The sequence below is a fragment of the Gambusia affinis genome, linkage group LG13, assembly GCF_019740435.1.
Source record: "Gambusia affinis linkage group LG13, SWU_Gaff_1.0, whole genome shotgun sequence".
NCBI lineage: Eukaryota > Metazoa > Chordata > Actinopteri > Cyprinodontiformes > Poeciliidae > Gambusia > Gambusia affinis.
Window position 1 is genome coordinate 14,413,764 of NC_057880.1, and position 22,393 is coordinate 14,436,156.

Below are 22,393 nucleotides of genomic sequence, written 5' to 3' on the forward strand. Positions count from 1 at the left end.
GGAGTGCAACAAAATATAGCTGCAGATTTAAAAAGACCACAAATAAATCAGTTCCGCTGTGATTATATCAAGTAAGCAAATAATGCACATTTATTTGGTTATTCAGCTAATTTCTTGGTTTGCATTTGCTCTGCTTTTCTGACTCACTTCATCCACTTTGCATTTATTAGCAGTGAAATGCAAAAAATGCAATAATAAATATGTCTTCTTTTGAGAATCAGATCAAAATGCATCTGAGACGCTTTCTCCAACATGCTGACTATACATGGATTACTGAAGAAACACATTTGGTGTCTCAGGATATGTGTGTATTTTAATTCAATCAGGAAATTTATCATGTTACAATATATTAGGCAAGGGCTTGTCGTTGATGCTTTTCCTTCCATCAGATATGGAAAAAGGGTTTGATCTGTCTGGACCTCTTATATCACTGCAAGATATATGTCTCACTTCCTACTAGTATATCACGTTTTAAATAATTAACTGCCTCATATTTGTATGTAAAAAAAAAATACGATTAACTGCACTAGAATTTTTTATGTGTTTAAAATCTGTGGTATTAATTAATACATTGAAGTCCTGGATCTAATAGAGGTCTATTTTCTTAACCTATGATTCTTGAAGAAAGAAATATCTTCAAGCCTCTTTAAGTTTTTTAGAGATTTTAACAGACCCTAAGGTGGGTGATACCGTGGCAACAAACAAGACACATACATCTGAGGCTCCCAGTCGCTCAGTGGGAAGGTCTCAGGAGACTCAGATGTTTTCTCTGCAGCCAAGAACCTCTCCACTTGTCCATTTCAAATATCTGGAAATAAAGACACAGACTGAAAACTGTAAAAAAGGAATCACCTCTGCAGTTTGGGTCCATCATTTAACTGGAAATTGGACTGACAAAACAATCTGAGGAGAGTTTAGGATCTTCTAAGCAACTGATTAAAGCAGGACAGCCAGAGGTACAGGGTAACTATGTGTTTGGACATTTGTCTTAACACTATGAGAGGTTTTTTCTGCAGGAAAGGACTCTTACATTCCAGCCGCAGTGTCTTTATATGGTAGTCTCTGCGTATGAGAGACAGAGGCAGAAATCTCTTGGCTCACCTCATTTCTCTCATCCACTTCCCTCTGGCAGTGGGTGTACTGAGGGACTATAGTTGTCACCACATTATATAGGTAGAATATTTCAACAATGCTCAAAGATGGAAAGAAAACAGGAAGCACAAGTTTTATGAGAATACAAGTGGACAGCACTGCGGGGGGGATTTTAAGCTAAGGACAAGATGCGTGTCATAACCACTACATGTCATTTGTCATCACACAAAGAATGATGGGCCCAGTTAAAAATAAGGAGAGTAATAATTGTAATAATGCTAATTTTGTACATATGTTATTCCCATGAAATTAGCATAGCATTTTATCCTAATTGAGTCTTGCACCACCTCAATCTAAACAGATTTTAACTGGTTGCTTTCTTATTACTATCCACATTTTAGGACACTAAAGATTAGAGTTGCACAAAAACATTCTCTGTTTTTACCCTCTGCTTTGTCCTCTTTCCTTTATAACCACAACCTTGATTGCACAAAGGAACCTCACTTGATTTGAAAATGATCAGAGAATTATTGTTATTTCCTCCAGTGCATCTTTTTCCAAATCATAATATCTGTTCATGGGCAATTTCATATTTTACGTGTGGCTTAGACATTTATTCATTTTTTTTAATAACATGTGACTCATCAAATCTCTGGTAGTTTTCATGCATGGCATGTGGAGAAGAGTCATTAAATCAACTTCCTGGCTTGTATTACTTCTAATCAGTATTATTCATGTCTCTCAAGCAAGGACGTGTTTTATTGCTTCTGATTGTATTTTGGCTCGAGATTTTTGGCTTTTTTAGTTCCTTTATCTTTAAACAAAATGACTGTTTAGCAAAAACACAGATATTTACTGCCTAAATGCAAATCTATTCTAATTTTACTCAAATCTGCAAATACATTGCATGGGGATTGGCGAATTGGTGGCATCTCTGCCAGTTTTGCAACTACTTTTTCCCTGCTGTGTATTGTGTTGCTGGAGTACAGCGGTGGGCACTCCTGGTCCTCGTGGGTCGGTGTCCTGCATCTCTTAGACGTCTCCCTGGGCCAACACACCTGAATCCAACAGCTGAATCACCTCCCAAGTGCAGTCAGGTTCTCCAGAGTTCTGCTAATGACATCATTATTTGACTCAGGTGTGTTGAAGTAGAGATACATCTAAAAGTTGCAGGACAGCGGCCCTTGAGGACTGGAGCATTTGCATCGGCAGGGACAATTTGCACCAAACACAACAGAGGCAATGAAGAGATCAAATTGAGGACAAACAATGCTTTTTACATAATTTTAAGTAAGAACAAAGTCCTTGTCTCAACCTATAAACATTCCCTAAAGTTTTAGGATATCATTTCAAAGGAGTCATCTCAAACTGGAATTTGAAAATGAGATAGTGATGTTTTAGATGGGAAAGATAAGTGGATTCCTCCATGTCTTGAACTGATTTATATGGATATAAAAATAATTTATAGAAGTTAAAATGTAACAAGTTGTAATTTTGTTATGTAATATTTACAATTGCATTGTACAAACCTATATTTATATGAGAATAGAAAAAAGAAACAGTTGCTCACAATCACATGCAGTTGTCACCATAATGCTATATATATATATATATATATATATATATATATATATATATATATATATATATATATGTAATTTTTTTACATTTAGTTAAATTTTACTTTATTTTTTGCAAAATTATCAGACACAGCTCACTAGAAGGTAGAATGTCTCTGTGATATCCCCGACACATATTTTCCCAAAATTAGCTCCTTGGCAGTTTTTTTTTATTTTTTATCCCATTGTCTTTCCTGTGCCTGAAATTTAGCATCAGCTTTCAAGAGGTGGGAGTTTTTCCCACACAATCAGCATAATACACACAGCTTTGGTCTTTAAGAATGCCAAGCATTTTGCTCTTGCTGTAGATCACAGAAATGTATGAACTTTCATACTGATGGCAATGCTTAGTAAATGTGGCATTTAGATACATTCAGTTGTGGCAATGATACATTGCCCATGGGCACAATGTATCATTGCATAGGCACTCTTGTAGCTTGATAAATCTAATTTAGGAGCAGATCAGTTTTTGTGTCTCGTTTCTGATGTTCCAGTGTGTTGCCCATTTTGTCTATATAAACTTATTTCTTGATTTAGTTTTCCATGGTAAATTTCTAAGTGTAATCCACATTCTTTACCTTGGACATTTTGACTATGTCAATGATTTTGAGTCTGACAGCTTTCTCGCGCTCTCTGAACCGCCATCCATGCTGGTGTGCAGATTCGAGCCAGCCAGCATGGAAATCAGATATGAGGATATCCGTTGGCGGTAAAATGAAAAGTAAACTTAGATTCGGGACCAACAATTGAAAAAAATAACCCACACAGACAAGACTCAACATAATCCTATATGTGGTCAAAAAATACAGGCGATGTGTCCCGGAAGCTTCCAAACAGAATCTCGTAGACATATTTGACTCGCTGAGGTTGATTCTGTTTGTCCTTAGTATCCAAATTGTTTGGAGGCATTAAAAGGCTATGTTTATTTGCTGTTACGTTTCCAAGTAATTTTTTAGGGCGGGGAGGGGGCTGGTTTGAAACTTTTTCATTTCCTGTCATGTTGTAAGGGAACAAGATCTCTTTCACTATATTCCTCAAACAGAATCTCTGTATCTGTGTGTGTAACAGAGATTCTCAACTTGTGGTTAAGTCAATAGGAGGAGGGTGTTTGCAGTGGCACAAAGCCCAGATGGCTTGGAGACAGAAAAGACTGCATGCATGAGCAAAAATATTAAGACTCCCTTGTCAATGTAAAATGTGATATTGAAGCAGAAACAGACGATGAAGTATCCCGTCAATAAAGTTGTTCTAGTGTTAAAACCGCAGAGAAAAACAATAATTTTATCAGTGCACTTCAGAAAAACTTACAAGAAAGTTTTTTTTGTTGTTTTTGTTTTATTATTGTAATTGGAGACAGACCAGCATTCCAGGATTGTAGTTTCACTCTTTTACACACACAGATACATGAAAAGTTCTAAATATTATCACAATACAATTTTTTTTTTTTAGGCTGTTGGGACAAGCTGGAACAGGTGGAGATTCGATAAACAATTTAAGACTTCATGGACCAAAAGCAAACTTGTCAAAGTACTTAATTCTACTATAACATGGCAAGTTAAGGGGAAAGAAACTGCAGTATGAGTGTTTTCTTTAGCACAGTTCCTTTGCTTTCCATGGCTGGGCCGATATCACCATATTCAACATTTCACAGCAAAAGCTTCAAACAGAAGCTGTCAGTTTTGGAGCAGATCAGAAACCGTGAATGCTTTGCTGAAAAAAAAATAGTTCATGAAATTGTACAGTGAAAAAAGTCAATATGTGTGTGTGTGATATATGTGTGCTGCACTGCGTGTGTGGGCATGCACGTGTGTGTGTGTGTGAATAATGCTGTGGGTCATTATGATAATTTAAGGCTGTGGCAAAGTTATTATTTTTCTGCTGAATGGCAGATTTAGACACACAGAAAGACCAGAATGAGATGCAATACCAAAGCATTTTGTTTCATTCGTATTCGAGTCTGAAAAGGAATGCATATTGGAGTTAAAATGTAATAACCCAGCATTTTTCTTTGGGCTTGCTTACATTAGCTGGAATTTGCTTTCCAAACCGTTTGGGTCTCCAAACCGAGACTCAAAGACCTTTCCCATCTCACTTTGGATGCAGCAGATTATACATTTCTGACTGTTTTGTAAACAAGTATAAACACCCAAATAATTAAAAACTAGCCACCACAGCTGCTGAGCCACCACAGCTGCCGTTCTGTCATACCACTGCACAAAAACTCAACAAATGATACAACTAAATGCGGTGACAATAATTACAACACATTTTATAAGTTCTGTATGCTCTGTGGGCGCATTACTTGTTGCTGTAACTTTTGTGGAATCAATTTGTTTCATTCTTGGACTCTCTGTGATTATTAGTCCAAGCAGTGAGGAAAAATTCCCCAAAGCATTCTGTTCAAGACCTTTGGGAATAAACAATATCAAGGTCAACATGCAATTCTGTTAACCATTGCATACTAATGTAGTACCCCAAAGTTCAATCCTGGGGGACCTCTTATTTAATGATTATATTCTCAAACAATGTTCAGATTATAACACTTAATAAGATAGTTACCATTAATATGATGATACATATTACAATATCACCATTTGACCACAAACCCAATCAATTGTTGTGTAGATGGACAGAACAAATCAAAGCATTGATGTGCTTCAGCTTTCTTCTTCTGAACATAAATGTCAGCAATTTTATCGCTTTCCTTTAAAATCTACAAAGGAAAATTTGTTGGAACGCTAATTACCTTCCATTAAGGGGTAGACTACATTAACTAATAGGTTTAATGCTGATTGTGTGCAGTTTCCTTCTTTGATCCATTTTTAAGCACATTAATTCTGACAAATGCTGGAGTTTTACATAGCAACATGACTTGTGTGAAGGCAGGCAAGGAGTGATGGGAACAACCTAGACAAGCATGTATAAAAGTTCCACTAGCTCAGTGGGAAGCTGTGTGTCCCAGCAGACTGGGATGTTTTCTCTGCTGTCAAAGCCCTTATGCACGTGTTCATCTCAGACCTGCAGAAACCAAGTAACGCACTGGGTTGTTTCGAACGAAGCTTACAGAATGTAAACAAAAAAATCAAATCACCTCATCTATGTGAGGTCATCTTTGAGCGAGAAACAGGAAACACAAGTCGAATTGAGGATTTTCTTTAAACTGTAATGTCCTTACAAAGCTGCTCATTAAAGCAGGACAACCACAGGCACCGAATAAATATGTGCCAACATATTCACAGTGTGTTTCGACAGGCAGAAATGAATAATAATCTACAATTTCCATGCTATGTGCTAACATAGAAAATGTCAACCTGATATTGGCATGTGACTGAAACTGTTGAGGAGAAGATAACAGAACAGATTGTAATCCCAGACATTCACATGCAAAAAAAAAAAACATGTGAACATAAACACACACATACACGTGCACACACACACATCCCAAAGGAATCTGTGGTAGTGTGATTAGAACTGCATCTTTTCAAGCAATCTGGAGCAAGCAGCAGGATGCTGGCAAATAATATCAGCTCTGAATAATGCTTGTTCATTTTGTCAAAGCTCTGTTTATTTATTTCTGGATTTTGTTTCTGTTTGTTAGAGTTTGATGCTGCGTTACTGTAAATGTGTTCACCGGAAAAGTTATTTATTCTAACTTTGGAGAATTAGCACCAGATTAACTGAGAAAAGACCTGAAGTTGGCATAACATAACTTAATTTTAAACAATTGTGAACTTGTAAACAAAATATGATGGTCGGAAGTTATACATTGAAGATAGTTTTATTCAAAACATTTTATACCTTTTTTTTTACAGCACATTAACTGTGGATCCTTTCACTATATTTTAAAAACCTCCCAGGATGTATGTCAGTATGTATTTTTTAAATACTAAAATGGGATCCTGAAAATGGGAAAAGTACTGTTATAGAACACTGAAACTCCTTTTGTGATAATTTTTTAAAGTTATATAGCAAGGCTATTTACCAGAGTAGGAATTACAGCTGGTAGAGGTGTTTCTATGTGGATCATTGCCTTTCTGTCCTCCTGATACTTTCGCATCTGTAACATCATTTTCAGGAAGCCTTTTCAAATATATTTGTGGCATGAATGCCAGGACTTTGTGAGGCAACATACACAGCTGTGTGAGCAATGACTTAATACTAATCAATGTCATACTTTTTTTATATATAAATTTCGTACTAAACAAAATACAACATAGACATGCCTGTAATGGCAAAGATTTACTCATGTCAACCATTTAAACATAAAAAACCTGTTTAAATGGCTGCCATTGCATGGGAGTCTAATCAGTCTTTCTGACTTTGGTAGTCAAAACTGTAAAATGCAACAAGTTATTGTTAAAATAGTTAACAATATTTTCCATGGATATTTTTTATCCATGGAGGCTGCCATTGTTTCACCTGAACAATGTATGCTGAGCTGATGGCATGGTTGAGTTTGTTCTGTACTGGAATCTACCGAGAAAACACAGCAAGGCTAACTTTACATGGGTTGTTGATTTTCGCATTGCGTTTGACTGGTGTACATTTAGACAATGGGACACTGCGTCACTATTGGGTGTAATAAAAAAAAAAAAAAAAAAAAGATATTGAGGTGATTCTGAATCTGGATCACTTCCTACATGGGAAAAAAAGAGCACAGTCGGAAAGAGCTGAACACAACTTCAGAAGGACCGACATTTTTTGCCTTAAACAATTTTTTCTAGAAGATTTTGAGTCGCCTGTACAAGCAAAACCAATGAAGGATCTGACAGGTGGTTGCTACCCTCTCTAGCTAAAAGCGAATACCGTGCCAGCAGTTTTTAATCCACAAAACGCCAAAACCTCGCTGCCGGCTAGCATGCTGGGAAAAACAGACAAGACAAGCAGCTCTAGAGCTTTTTTAAATGCTAACGGAGCTATTGCTACAACCACCGATACCACCTAAACATCTGTTACCGAACTGAAGACTGAAATGGACACTGAGCTACCTACAGAACTACTTATCGGATCACACAGTCTGACCAGAAGTACGTGTCATTTATGAAGCTAAAGGTGGCAGCAGTGAACATCAGCTTCTTCGTCCAACTCTTTCCTCTTCCTCCGTTTACTCCTACTGATTTCTACATTCCCATCAATTTCAGTGTGCTCTGGTTCAAATTGGAAAGGCTTAACAACATAACTCATTGCTGTTTTGGCTTGCATAATCGAACCAAGTATACATAATTTACCCAGAATGCATTGCAGCATAAACAACATGCATTGAGGCGACCATATTTTATCAAAATGGATAAAAACCCAACAGTCGACAGTATTATTGCTGTCTTGTTTTTTGCATCTAAAATAAATATTTCTCAAATAAAGTCCTTGGTTAAAAGCAACTGTGGATCCCTTAATTATTTTTTTTTTTATTAATCACAGGGTAGTCCACAAGAGAACCCATGCATTAACCTACATATACCGCTGACATTTAGAATATACATTATGCAGAGACAGCTGCTTGTTACTATGAAGTCCTAAAGAAGATTATTGTCTTCCATGTACCGCCAGAACCGCATCCCGCAGTCTCGCTGACACTCACCAACACGTGCACGGCAGCTCGCGCGCTCGGGCTCTACAGCAGCAGCAACGGCATCACCGTTGTCCCGCACAACACGAGCAAACGGCGCCCAGCACGGGACAGACCCCGCACCCTCTCACTGCAGCATGACAACAGAGGTAAGGGATTTCCTGCTGCTTCTGTTAGTATTCCCTCATAGACTCCATTGCTACCCATTCTTATTTTTATCCCGGCAAGTGCAGGTGGGGGATGCGTTGCTGCAAACTGAATCAGACAGATGCATGTGTGTCCCGAATGTGGTGCACACCTGATTGAATATTCGACTGATTCTGGAACACAGGAGAGAGTCGTTTGTTTATTTAGTAGTTCTTTTTCTTTTATTTATATTCCCTCCCTAATATCTACTAACATTTTGCAATTTGCTCGCATTTTAGGTTTTTTTTTCTTTTCTTTCTTTTTTTTTTTTTACTACAACTCATGCAAATATTTATTGAGTAGGTATTTGTGGAGACTGTTGATTCAGAATGTGATTGCACTGTTTATGAAAATGACTATTTTGATGTTATTCAGCATCAGGGACATACAAATCCCCGTCTTACCTTCATCTACATCATGTTTTTACTCATCGTTACAAGGCTTAATAAATATTTTTAGCTGAAGTGTATCCTTTTGACACAGTTCAGAGCCGAGCAAAACAGTTTTCTACCCTGAACACCTTTTGGATTAATCTTCTTTCATTGTCGTTACGTATGACTTACAAATCTAATTCAAGATCAACAACAATGTTCTTGTTCATGCTGTGACTAATAGCACAACTAGTTGCCTCATTCAGGAGTTGCTGGTTTATTTTTAGATCCAGTAATGCCTGGTAGCTCTTGGGCCAGCAGCACATCTTCCTCCCCTCTCTGTGCCCTTGGTAATGTCACCATAATGCTGAAGACATTGCTGGCTGAGTTATCATGGTGATGATCTCACAAGAGGGTGCAGCTATTACTTTGTGTGGTTGGGAGAGCACACTCATCCAGGCACTGATGTGCCTATGGGTTAATTTATGCAAGCATGTCCAGTACATGTGGGTACGGGAGATGTATGTATACCAGAATTGCCCCAATTTATTGATCAGTGAAAATAGTAAATTAAGCATAATAAAAATAAAGCTAAAGTTGAGAAGAAACCATGGAACTGTTTTTTTTTCTTAGGTTTTATCTATTTTATTGTCTGGTGTTCTTTTCCAAATCCCATAATTTTCTTAGAAATACATGTACGTGCATACTAACACACATATATTTTTTAAATTCATGATCTTTCATTAATCCAGCATATGAATAATTTGATTTGACCGATGCAGTTTAAAACCATAAATACCAAACTCTGAAATAAGCACCGCTTCTTGTGCATGTTTGGAATCCTTCCATTATGTTTATTGCATGAAATCATTGGATAACGTTATTAAAAATCAGTTGGCTCGCTCTGCGTCTACATTTGTATCGCCTAATATCATTACATCCAGATCCTGATCCCAGTCAGTAGCTTCGCTTTGGCTTGGGACCTGAACTGTTTGGGAATACTGCACTAAAGACTAAACTGGCAGAAAGAGTCCAGCTAAAACAATATTCCACCTTTTCCAAAATAAACAAAAAAGACATTTCTTCCTCTGGCTTTGGTCTCACAGTTGTTAATCTATCATTTCAATCTTTTTCAGAAGTTCATAGACCCTAGGGTTAACAGGAGGCCACTTACAGAGTTAAAAAAGGATGAAAAAAGAGCACTCGCTGTGAAATAACTGTTGAGAGATAGAAATGAACTGTCTAATGTTGAATGCATTTCCTCTGCATACTCTTATTGTTTGAGTATGTGTGTCCTCTGCCTACTGGCAGCACTCACCCATATTGCAGCTGTGTGCTCATTGAATCAAAATGACTAAACTAGGGAACATGTCATGTTAGCGAGAACTACACAAAGCTAGAATGAAATAATAAGGAGGAGATGTCATTAGAGTGGAAAAAGCGACAAAGAAAATGTTACCTCTTCCTTTTAATCAGTTCTCTGCCAGAGGCTTTCTCTTTTCTTTATGCATGTCATTTTTTTAAGCTTCCCCAGAGTCTTTTCTGATGACAGTTTTGTCCTTTTGTAAAATGCAGTTTTAGTGGCTTACCCTGTACTTCTACAAAATGTCAACACATTTCATGTGACTTCCTTTTTTATCTTTATTTGACGTTAATTATGTAACTTACGTAATGCCAAAGGAAAGGAAATGATTCTAATTTCTGTGGCAAATGGGAAGACATTTGTGGAAATTTTTAGGAGCTGCACAATCGAATGCATGACATGAAGGCCACTTATGTTGAAGTGGACTTCTTTCACAATTCCCTCCAGTGAATTGACTGGTGGGTCACTTTGTCTCTTCAGCCTCCAGGCAAAAAGACCTTCAGGCTGGGCAACGGTGCCGCAGGTTTTTTAAGCTCCTCACTCTTTTTCACTCACTCCAGCATTCTTCTGTTAGCCACAATTGTTTCCCCTGTGACTCTGGCCATCTGCTTGCCTTTGTTAGTTTAGTTCCCTTTGGTTTATTTTCTTTATTAAAAAACACTTGCATGTGTACAAAACTATCTCTACACCTGAGTTTTATGAAAACCTAATGATGATATTTTATTTCCGGAAGTATTTCTTGTGGTAGCAATCTTCTGTTCCCAGTCTCTACTCCTGTGTTTTCAAAGATTTAAACCTTATAAGGTCATTTATTTCAACAACTGAAATGTAAATGGAAAACACACATAAAATATATCTAATATAGCTTTTACTCAGGAGACAACTTTAAGAAAATATTTTTTGATATTGTTTTTGTTATATATCTTCATTTTCAGAGTAATTGAAACAGGTTTTCATTAGCTGTATGTCATAATTGTAAAAAAAAAAAAAAAGAGCAATCAAAACTAAATATGTGATGTTATTTGTATAGTGAATTTATACATTTCACATTTTTAATTGACTTGCTGAAATAAGTACATTTTTAGTGGTATTCCAATTTGTTTGGCGGTGCCAGTGCCTTTTAAATCTCTAAATTAGGGGTCTTCCAATCCAGGCCTTGAATAATCAGGTCATTTGGACTCTGGCGAACATGACCGCACACTGAGGAGGTAATTCCTTCATTTACTTCAGGTATGTTGGACCAGGGGCACATCTAAAACTGGCAGGACACTGGCCTTTGAGGCGTGGCTTTCAGGACTCCTGATCTTAATATTAAATTCCTACTTTTGGACACTTTTGAAAAACGTCCTGCTGGAAGAAAGACTTAATACTCCCTATTACGATATTTCCTCGTTAGTATTTAGTAACTATTAATCAGTTCTAGCCATCTTTTGATGTTTTGGTGATTTATATTTAAACAGTACATTATTTCCCATTCTGGCACTGCAAAACAAAGAACCTATGTAAACATAATGAGGTTGACGTTGGGCCAGCTGATGCTGATTTGAATAAACAAAGCTGCAGCGTGTCTTCATGATTACATCTATTAATAGAATGACTGATGTATCATCTTGGCCCAAAGATAGACACTATGTTAGAGAGGCACAGAAAGCAAAGAAACAGATATTAAAAGCTCTGGCTGTGAGATGATTCTGGCTGCTAGTGGATGAAAATAGAAGCTTAGACTCTATTCCTGGTTGAGATTGATGTTGGCCTTTTCTGTAAAGAGATGAAAGACTGGCTCTGTGCTGTGTCTGCTTACATGGACTCACTACCTTCCAATAATAACAGACTGCTGTGGCAACCAAAGCTCAGCAAAAGGAGCATGGATTAAAAGTTGGCTAGTTAATTCCGGCAAATGGACAAGTCTTTTGCGTTCCTGGAGAATATTATATACATATAACCTGAAGGACAACCTCATATGTGTTGCTGTATCTTTTTATACTTTCTTTTTGTTTCTCTCTGTCTCCTTCCTATTTCCCATCTCTACTTGCATACTTTTTCTGTATTGCTAATTGCCAACCTCTTGGGAGAAGTAATTTAGATCAGCATGAGACAAGATTACTGTGCCTGTTTTGATGCCAAACATAGCAGTTACTAGCAAAGTGCTGCAAAGAGCAGCATCTCTGGCTGCTGTAATTGAAACTGGGTCTGTTGTAGCTCCAGGAATAGTCAGGGTGCCATTGCAAGCCTACACTGCTGTTAAAACATGAGATTCTCACATTTGGGCCATTACCATTAGTTAATTAAAAGCTGCCAAGATGATTTCACATCACTTTATTGGCATTTATAATAAAAATCTCTGTAGAATTGAGTTGCCAGAAAATACAGATGAACGACCAAAATAGAAAAAAGTGAACTTTTTTTTTTTTCAAATTCTAAACATATATATATAAAACATATTTGTATAAATAGCTGCAAACTTTAGTTGAGTTTTAAGGTGTCTGTGCTTTTTCCTTGTTCAGAACCAAGCTGTGGCGTGTCTTCACTGTGTTCCAGTGAAGTTGTTGGTATTCCAGCATTTTTTGTGTTTCTGGGTTGTTCCTGAACATTTTAACCAAGTTTCTTTCATCTGAGAGTGACAGTTTGGGTCGGAATGTGTAAACTTGGACTCTCTTGGTTGTTCCAGCTGGATGATAATACTAAACACATCGAAGACAGTTAAACACAAGTACATTAAGATTCCTGAATGGCCTTCTCAGTGACGTTAACGCTAATGAATTTGTTGACTATGCATAAAACCAAGAAACAAAGTTTTTAAAATGAAGATTAGCAATTATGCTAAGTAGAATGGTCACATATCCCTCTAGAATGCAGTCAGGATTCAAGCTGCCACCACTAACATTACCACAAATATAGGTTGGAGTGTGTTTGAGTCTGCATGTCTTAAGTTTTACACATTGAGGAATTGGAAACAATTCAAAATAAACTCAAATATGTCTACTCATTTTTTTGTTTTTAAGAATCACTTAGGTGGTATGTGTTTCTTCAATTACTCCATGCTGGAAAAAGAACAGCTAATATTGTATCATTTAAAACCCCTAAACTATTATGACATCCATGTCTATGATGAGCTGTTTAACTAGAACTGTTTGCGACTTCGATTGGACTTAAATCTAAAGAAACACATCCTTTTCCTCCCCCACTGCTGTGTGTCTTCTAAGTTTCATAACCTCCAGGAGATGCAGCACACTGCATCGCTGGTAACAAAGGTGTTCATACAGCGAGACTACAGCGAAGGAACTGTGTGCCGATTCCAGACCAAGTTCCCCACAGAGCTCGACAACAGGGTGAGAACTACAACGAATGATTGTGAAACAACTGCAACATGTTGCAGCTTAAAATTAAATCCTTTTAGTGTAATAAGCAAATATGCCTGTTGAACTAATCTGCTTTTCTGCCCATGTTTTTCCATCTCAGATTATACAAGCTTTAAGAGTGTGATAATTCTTATCAAAAAATTTTTATTTTGGGTTGAGTAAAATGCAGCAGGCATGTTTAACATGTTTCTCAATAGATGCACAGATTGTTTATGTTGTTGTGGGAGAGTTAAATATTCTTGTGTTCCCAGTCTGCCATAGCTATACCACTCATTACTTTCTCTCCTTGTTTGTGTTTATTAGATAGAGAGAGCTCTGCTTGAGCAGACAGTAAAGACCCTGAACTCTTATTATGTGGAGGCTGAGAAAGTTGGTGGTCAGTCATACCTGGAAGGATGCCTGGCTTGTGCAACAGCATACATCGTCTTCCTCTGCATGGAAACACGCTATGAGAAGGTAAGAAGTCTAAAATGTCTTCACCTGATGACTTGAGATATACCTGTGAAAAGACAAAAGATTTAAACTTCTTTCTCATCTGTAAAGTGTGTATTATTAACAATCCTCAGATCTACATGCACGGCAAGAGACTGACATCAATAATTTTGTTAAAATGCAATGTTTTCAGAAATGCTGCCAGACCTGACATTTAAGTATTGAACACCAATAGAGGGCCCAGTGTCTGTACCCTGGTAGCTTGAAGCAGTAGTGAAAAATGGGAAGAGGCTTTCAACAACACTAAGTTAATGATGTAGATGTTTAAAAAAAAAATCGGGAATTGTGGTAGAGTAATATGAACATATCTACGTTCTGCCCCACTGTCATCTAGTTGTAAAGGTGATAGTAATCAACTGTCCGTTGTACCATACTCAATTTCAAAAGTTAAAAGATAAAACTTTAAGAATCAGCACATAATTGTATTTGTTTAGTATTAAACTCATAAGTCGTATGACAATTCTGGATGGTGTAGCAATTTAGAAGTTAATGTTTAAAAACAGAAAGGCATTTGGTTTTGTTTTGGCTGCTTTCTAAAACCCAGTAGTTTTTAAAACTCACTCCAGTGGGAAACAGGCAGAATCCAGGAGATAAAATCAGGTCTTTAAAACCTTCCACTACTTCTTACATCCTGTTCTGAAGGCCACGCATGAGTGGCACCGGGAAAAGCACGGCACGCCATCTGTAAAACAGTTTTACTTAGCACAGGCAAGATGTCCATCTTCAGAAAGGACAGGTGGCTCAACCTGTTCATGACTGTATTGCCGCTTGTTAGTCGCCGAGATGGAACAAGAGCACACACGCATGCATACTGCAATCGCACACATAAGCACAGTGAGCTTGATTAATCCCCTTTGTCGTTTTCTGTGAACTTGCCAATGCGTCAGATGAGATTGGAGTGGCGTAAAGTTCCAGCATGTCTTTCTGTTCTGATCTCTGCCTCACACAACATTCATCTCCCTCATCTTTTTGCATTTTGTAAACATTTCTTTATCAAAGCTGTGCCGAGTACTGGGAGATTGACCAAGGCCCACAAAGCAGGTTTATTGCTACGTTGAAGCCATGCAGAAATGGCCTGGTCTGACTCACCTTTCATCTTCCTGTCAGGTGGAACCGCTCCATTGAGAGGCTCAGATGTTATCGGCTCCGCATGGGAGTTGTTTATTTACCTGTTTAAACTTTATGAATACCTCTATGACTGACGCCGATAAAATATACCCACCCAGGTTGAAGCTGAGTGTGCATATTCACGTGTGCCACACAACCGTGGTTTTCCAATCTTCGTAGCGGACTTTCAGAAGGCACTGATTGTTCCCTGCATGTCGGAACAAGCCTCAAAAGCTCCCCCACACAGAATCTTCATTGTACATCTCCTATTTCTTCTCTTCTTTGCTGACAAGAACATGGATCAAAATGCAGTTTGATCCATTTACCACAATACAAGTTCAGAGTTTGTACGAAAAGCACAGAGATGTTTCTACATGCAACTTAAAAGAGGAGGACTACTTCTCTATAGTGTGTGTATAGTCTTCCCAGAGCAGCTGACATAATCATGCCAGCATAGAAGTGACACAGTTAGAATAAGGATACTTGAATGTCAAATTTTGTAAGTAAATAGGGTTGAGCTTTTCCCAGGGCTTTTTCCCTTGAACACGTTAAAACATTTTTTTGTCATTATTTATTTATTTCCAGACTACTGCCTTTTAAGATATTCAGTAAAGTTGATTTCATGACGTAAATATTTTACACCATTGTTTTTTCCAGTTTTTAATATGAGCTTGTTAATTTCCACTATTTAGTTAAATCCACAATGTGTGTGGGTGTGGGTGTGTGTGTGTGTGTGTGAACGGGTGAGTGACTGCAGCTTTGGGGTTTTCTGGACTTGATAAGACACTACACAAGTACAAAGTCATTTACCATTCACCATTTAAACTTCTCTCCTTTTAAGGTTTAAAGTAATCTATATTTTACCAACATGTTTCTTCTGACTGGAAGTAAAATCAACATTTTGGATCAGCACAGCTAGAATCCTGATTTCAGTTTTAATGAGATTTTGTAGAGTGGATAAAAGATTAGAGCGATGACAACCAGAGAGAAAGCAAGTTGCCACGGCTTTGAGCTCATGCCAGAAAAGTAGCTGATTTTTAAGTATGATGTCTCCACATCAATCAAAAGGTGGAAAAATATTTTCAGATTGTAAGGCAGGATAAAATGCAGTGCACCCGTGCACAAAGCGGATTACCTCTCAGTAGCACTAAAAGTCATTTCCCATTGATTGGGCATGACAAGATGACATAATTGTGTTTTTTATGTTGTGTTTGTCTTTTAAATCCGAACTCCACAATGATCCGTGTTCCCCCTATCAAAAGACAGCACTGATCACACTTTCAAGATCTGCTTATTAAAGCCTGTAAACAGGTGAATGTTGAGAAAAGTGGTATTTAAAAAAAAAAAAAGATTTGCTGACTTCGTTGTTCTTATAGCAGTGATCCTAATAAATGCCAGGCTGAGTTGAATGAAGTGCATCTTAGTGACATAATTAGACTGTATTTTAGAGTTGCATGGCATGTCCGCATTGCTGGGACCCACACAGGCATGTCTGATGTACTTCTGAGGCTCTCTTCTAATCAGGCCATTATCTGTTAATTTAGCATGACTGTTCAATTCTTTGGTGCAACCTATCAGCAACAAACATAGACTACAAAGGTTATTCGCAACTGTTTTTTTGTGTACAGACATGCTAGTTTAAATTTGTATGTCGAGGCATAGCCTGAAGTGCACAATTTCCTCCCCACCGCTTTGTGGTTATTGCGCAGTTGCTGCAAAACTAATGGGTGGGTTCATTGCCAATACAATGTAAATAAACTGGCCACTTTACTTTTTTAGACAGTTTGCCCTGATGTTTAGCCAAGGCATAACATTTGGCCTGAGAGAGTCATCTGTTCCATGTGGAGCCACGGCTTCAAGATGGAAATTTTCAGAAAGAGAAAGGAGCTCCTCAGTTTTAGCAATTCAATTTATAGTCATGCTTAGCCTGAGTGGTTAGGAATATGCTAAAAAAAAATATGGATATACTTTAACTATAATAGAATTATTTTAAGTTTATATTCTGATTCTCTGGAATTAAAGACTCAGGGATATGCATTTGCTACAAGATGAACAAATTTCTTCCATTTTCATATTTTCCATTTGAGACAAAACATTGCAGGAGATTAAGTGACTAAATCCAATCTGATGGTTGATCTCTCGACTATCCATGGCCATTACATGTCACAGTACCCTTTAAAAAGTAATATGCAGGCACTAGCCCCCAGTTAGTGCAGCTGTTAGATTATCTTCTGTAAAACTGTGTGTTTAGATTTTGCATCCAAAGAGTTTTGGATGTTTCTAATGAAATCTGGATTAAAACCAGATGTATGTCAGTCCTCCTCTAAAACCTCTTCAACCACCTTTTATTTCAGGTCTTGAAGAAGATATCAGGCTACATCCAGGAGCAGAATGAGAAGATCTACGCTCCGAGAGGTCTGCTGCTCACAGACCCCATAGAGAGAGGAATGAGGGTTGTATCCTTCATTCAGCTGCTGCTATACTTTCTGTGAACAATAAACAAAAGTGTATAATGGTCTAGATCGTAGATTGGCAATTGGAGAGACTGGCTTTTACCAAAGCACTTTCTAGAGATGGATACCTGGACATAAGAAAAGCATAATTTATACTTTTTGAATAAATCTTTAATTCTAGTTCTCCATGGTACCTGTTCGACATCTCCTTGTTTCCAGGAATAAATCGAACACATGGCAGCTTTGTAGAGGTTTGCTAAAAGGAAATTCTGAAAGCAGAAACTAACTAAAAGCCAAGAGTTAACAATATTAGCAGGCAGACGTCATGGAAAGTCTTATTTTTACAAATGAGCCAAGCACTTTCACCGTTCTATAGTGACAGTTTTCTAAATGTCTTTGTGCGGTTCATGGCACTGCTGGGTTTTTTTATTGTCTTCCTGACTGACCCCAGAACAGGCAACAGGAGAAAGAAAAATGTGCCCAACAGACCATCACACTAGCTTCCCGTAGAATGACTTTCTGAAAAACGAGACTAAAAGTCAAAGAGCAAAGTTTTACCAATGTAGCTGGTGCTGTCCTAAAACTACAAATAAATGTTGAAGACCATTTTACAGTCAGTGAGTCCCGTAACGTTTAATTTACCCATCAATTCTTCTACTTATTCTCAAGGGAATCCCAGGCCTCCTTTGCCACAGTGACATACTGAAGCTTATTCTTAGGAATCCAGACATCTTCACAAACCAGAGAGGAAATACAGACCTTACAGTGGGAAGCATCCTGCTTTCATTCACATCACATGCCTGAACAACCTCAACTGCCTCTTTTCCTTGCAGAGCAGCGTTGGCTTTACTTTAATCTTTCCTTGGATGGCTGAACTATAAACCCGGTCTATGCTGTTCACTGACTGTGGGCAACACGCATTTCCAGCAGGGTCGGTGATCAGTGCACACTACCCGATTGTATCCAGATCAGCCTAAAAAAAATTCAAACATGTTTGTTCAACTGCGATCTAGGTCGGTTTGTTCCCCTCACACGTTTGCGGACTCCAGTCTTCAACTCCTCTCACAACGGCAGATTTTTGTGCCAACGTTCCCTGATGACTAACCTCAGGCTCATCCAGACTTTCCTCAATTGGGAAGGAGGGATAACAGTGATAAAAAAATATATATATATAATAATAATAATAAAACATGCAGTTTGTCTCCAACTTAACACTGATAAACAGTTGCAGAAAGTTGACAATTGACATCATCCTCATTAATTGCCACATTCTCCCCCCCCCCCTCTCAGTTCGGTAAAGTAGGAACCTCACAGGTAAAGCACCACTGTCATTGTGCAGAAAGCTTTGACATGGCAATATCCATAGCTGTTATAGGGGATTACAGAATGATATTGCTTTAGGACATCCCTTTTCGTGCTCCTCTCTTGTGTTTTTCTTTATCTGTATAATCCTTGACGTTCATTGTGTCCCCAGCTGGAGATCAGCGTGTTTGAGGACCGGGGCTCAAGCGGCTCTAGTCCCAGCAGCAGCATGTCATCGTGCGGCACTGCTCGGTGACTGGAGGAGCAGCACCAGGCTTACGGGTACCACCACAGAGGCAGCGGGACACTCACCAACATCCGCATGTTGAAACATGAGAGCACCAGGTTCTAAAGACGAGCAGAAAGACGAAAAATCCAAGGAGGTGATCCACAAGATTTACACACTCTTCCTGTTGAGACCTTCGACTAACCACCATTGGACAAGGATCTGGCTTGTATAAAAGTTGTGGCTACTTAAAATAATCGACCTATGTCAAACAAAACCCACATATCAGCTTGTGACAAAATGCAAAATCCATAGTCTAAGAAGATAAAACTTTTACTTTTGAAAAGAAGTGAATAATTTTTCTTCCATTTCGTCATGTATGTTTTATGTCCTAACGTTGTCTGCAGGCTGACATGAGTTTAGGCCTGTCATCAGTGCATGACTAGTATCATTTCACTGTCATTATTCTGTGCTCATTTATAGTCAGGGTATTCAAAAGTCTTTCCAGCAGCACCAGCATCTAAAATGAGGATAAGTTACTGAGCCCCAGGAGACACGGTGTTCTTGCATTTGTTTCAGGTAGTTGAGGTCAAGTCGCGTTGAATGGTGGCAAATTGGGCTTACCAAAGCCCAAGGCTTCGTTCAGAGGTATTTGGCATAAATGTCAAACTAAGAACAGTGTGATTTATTTATCTTTCTTATTCATCAGAGTGGATTAGGTGATCTGCATCACAGCTGCAGGCCATATATGCAGACATATTTACATCATACCACACCCAAGCATTAGATATACAGTATATGCAGTGAAGGGGACATGTGTGCACATGTAGTATATACAATGAGACACATACGTGTGCAGCATGTGCTTATGCTTTTCTACTCACACTGAGATTATTCTAGAGTTTGGATATGAAAAAGCCAGGAAATATGGTTTCAGCTCTCTGGGAACATATTCAGAGGTTTGGACATTTTTTTTTTGCTTTCTCTCTCGATAATAGTTTTGATGTCTGGCAGTTTTTATGATTTTGAATTCACTTGCAGTCTAGTGTGAGATGAAAGCTTGCAGATCTTAACACTGTCAGAAACCCTTTTCCCTAAACATACTTACTGGCTTCCTAATAAAGCTGGAAGAGAGTGGGCTGTTATCAGTGAAGCTGGAGACTCTGCAGTCATTAAGCCGAGAAATGTGTTTCTGTTTGAGGGCTGGAGCTCGCAGGAGAATCGGCCCACACAGAGTTAAAGAACTAAACCTTATTTAGCCTGTGTTTACGGCTGTTATGTAGATGCAGCTTGTGTTAATAATTCAAACACAACAAAAAGACAAAATATAAAAAGTCTTGGAATGCACCGCATCCAACTGGCACACTCAGAGAAGAAGAAATGTGGAAAAGAAAGTTCTGTCCATTGTAGGGTTTTAAAGTTTAGATAAAATGGATTTGCATTTTACAATGTTCTGAGATAGTTGGCTTATGGTTTAAAAATTGCACAATCTTTCTGCTGTGGCTTTCCTACAGTTTAAAGACGTTAGAACGAGCTAAAATACTGGAGCAACCAGAGTTTTCCCCAGCTGTTTGCAGCATAGAGTAATGCTGTGATTCCCCTCTTCCACCATGCTGCAGAGTGAAAAATGACTACTTCACTTTTCTCTGGCTTACAAGAAAGAAAGACGAAACCACCTGTCAGAAAATACTTCTGGTCATAAAAACATGTCAGTCATGGCTTGAAACACAAGCTGTAAGCTTCAAGTCTATCTTACACCTTCATCAATTCCTGTCCCTATTTTGTAGCCCCACATTGCTAATATATATGTTAGTATAAAATGTCCCATAGTGATGGCACCATTTTGTTCCTGGTAAAAATACAGGGGCACTATGACTTGTTATCCCAAGGCTCCAAAGTAAAACTACTATTATTGATAACAGCAGCCTGTCTTTGTGCAGTCAACTACTACATGAGCAGAGTCTGTCAGCCAATAAATCTGATATATATGTTATTAAAAAACAGAATAATGGAAACATTTAATGTTTTGCTCAATAAGGACGAGATTTATTTGTGAACCAATTGTAATTTAGCAGTATGATTTTAAATTATTGCTTAAGTCTATGCATAAAATACAAATAAGGCCAAATAAATAACACAGTTGTTCTTCTGAAAATGTAAAATTTTTCAAGCAACAGTAGGAGCAATATGACGTTTGTGGGTTTTTAAAGCTAAAAACCACAAAACCTTGGTTTTGTGTAAAACCAAGGTTATCATATCCTTGAAATCTCATAACGGCCAGTGTTTTAAAATAATTTAATTCTACTTTCTAGTGTACTAAATTGCATTACATGGATAACTTTTTAAATTCTGCCTATAATTTTAAAAGATACATTTTGTTTTCAAATTAGCAGATTTCTAATGTGAAAAGTCTGTGTTCTCTTTGGAAAGACCTCCTTTGGACAGTGTAGGTAAATTCTGAACTTTCATTGACTTAATAGAACTTAAAATTTAGCAGCAACACAATTTTAAGGACACAGTTACCTTAAACTGCCTCTCATATGGAAAACCATCAATCATGGTTGTTTAGCGTCATTAAGTGTGACCATAATGTTGCAAATATTTTCATATTGACAGAGTATCAACACAATACTCGTTTTGTTTGTCTATGTTTATCATTGTTGTGGTTTTTTAGTGCTACTTCAGCAGATGATGCTGTTGTCTTTTGTTACTGAATGTTCAACGGTAAACTGGCCACAGCAGATCTGTGTTTTAATTTATTTCTGTGAATAGTTTGACATTTTTTAACCCTTGGATAACTGATCTAAACCAGCAAGACATTTATACCACAAGAGTTTCGATGTGCTTGGATTTAGCCTCCTGTGCTTTGTTTTTTTGATGCCTTCATGTTTCATACTGGTGGAATGGATATCCAACCTGGTGCTGATGGACAGACCAATTTAAAAGTGACTTAACACTGCCAAAAGGCACATAAAGAAGCTTATTGGACAATGTATATTAAAATGAGTGTTAACAGTCTGCGCAGATACGACTTTGTAGCTTTGATTGTATACATTTGTGAATAGAAGATATTGGATATGTGATACAATAATCCCATTTCACTAGATGTTAGTAATTTGTTTCATATGGTCATTAAGAAAAGGAGCAGTTAAATGCAGACGAAGACGCTGGGTTGTGTCATTTGTTAGTCATTATTGATTTGTCTATAAATCTGTTGAGAGTTTTGATACTGTAGCTAACGAAGTTGACAGTAAAAC

The 22,393-nt window shown here is 37.8% G+C and overlaps 1 protein-coding gene across 1 annotated transcript; it reads left to right on the plus strand.

Moving 5' to 3' along the window:
- Positions 1 to 7,470: 7,470 nt before the first annotated feature.
- On the plus strand, positions 7,471 to 21,396 carry golga7bb (golgin A7 family, member Bb). The gene is made up of 6 exons (XM_044135535.1): positions 7,471 to 7,738; positions 8,259 to 8,426; positions 13,401 to 13,526; positions 13,860 to 14,012; positions 17,510 to 17,611; positions 19,083 to 21,396. The coding sequence occupies exons 2-6, from the start codon at positions 8,415 to 8,417 to the stop codon at positions 19,164 to 19,166; spliced, it is 477 nt and encodes a 158-aa protein (XP_043991470.1). The 5' UTR covers positions 7,471 to 7,738; positions 8,259 to 8,414; the 3' UTR covers positions 19,167 to 21,396.
- The last annotated feature ends 997 nt before the right edge of the window (positions 21,397 to 22,393 follow it).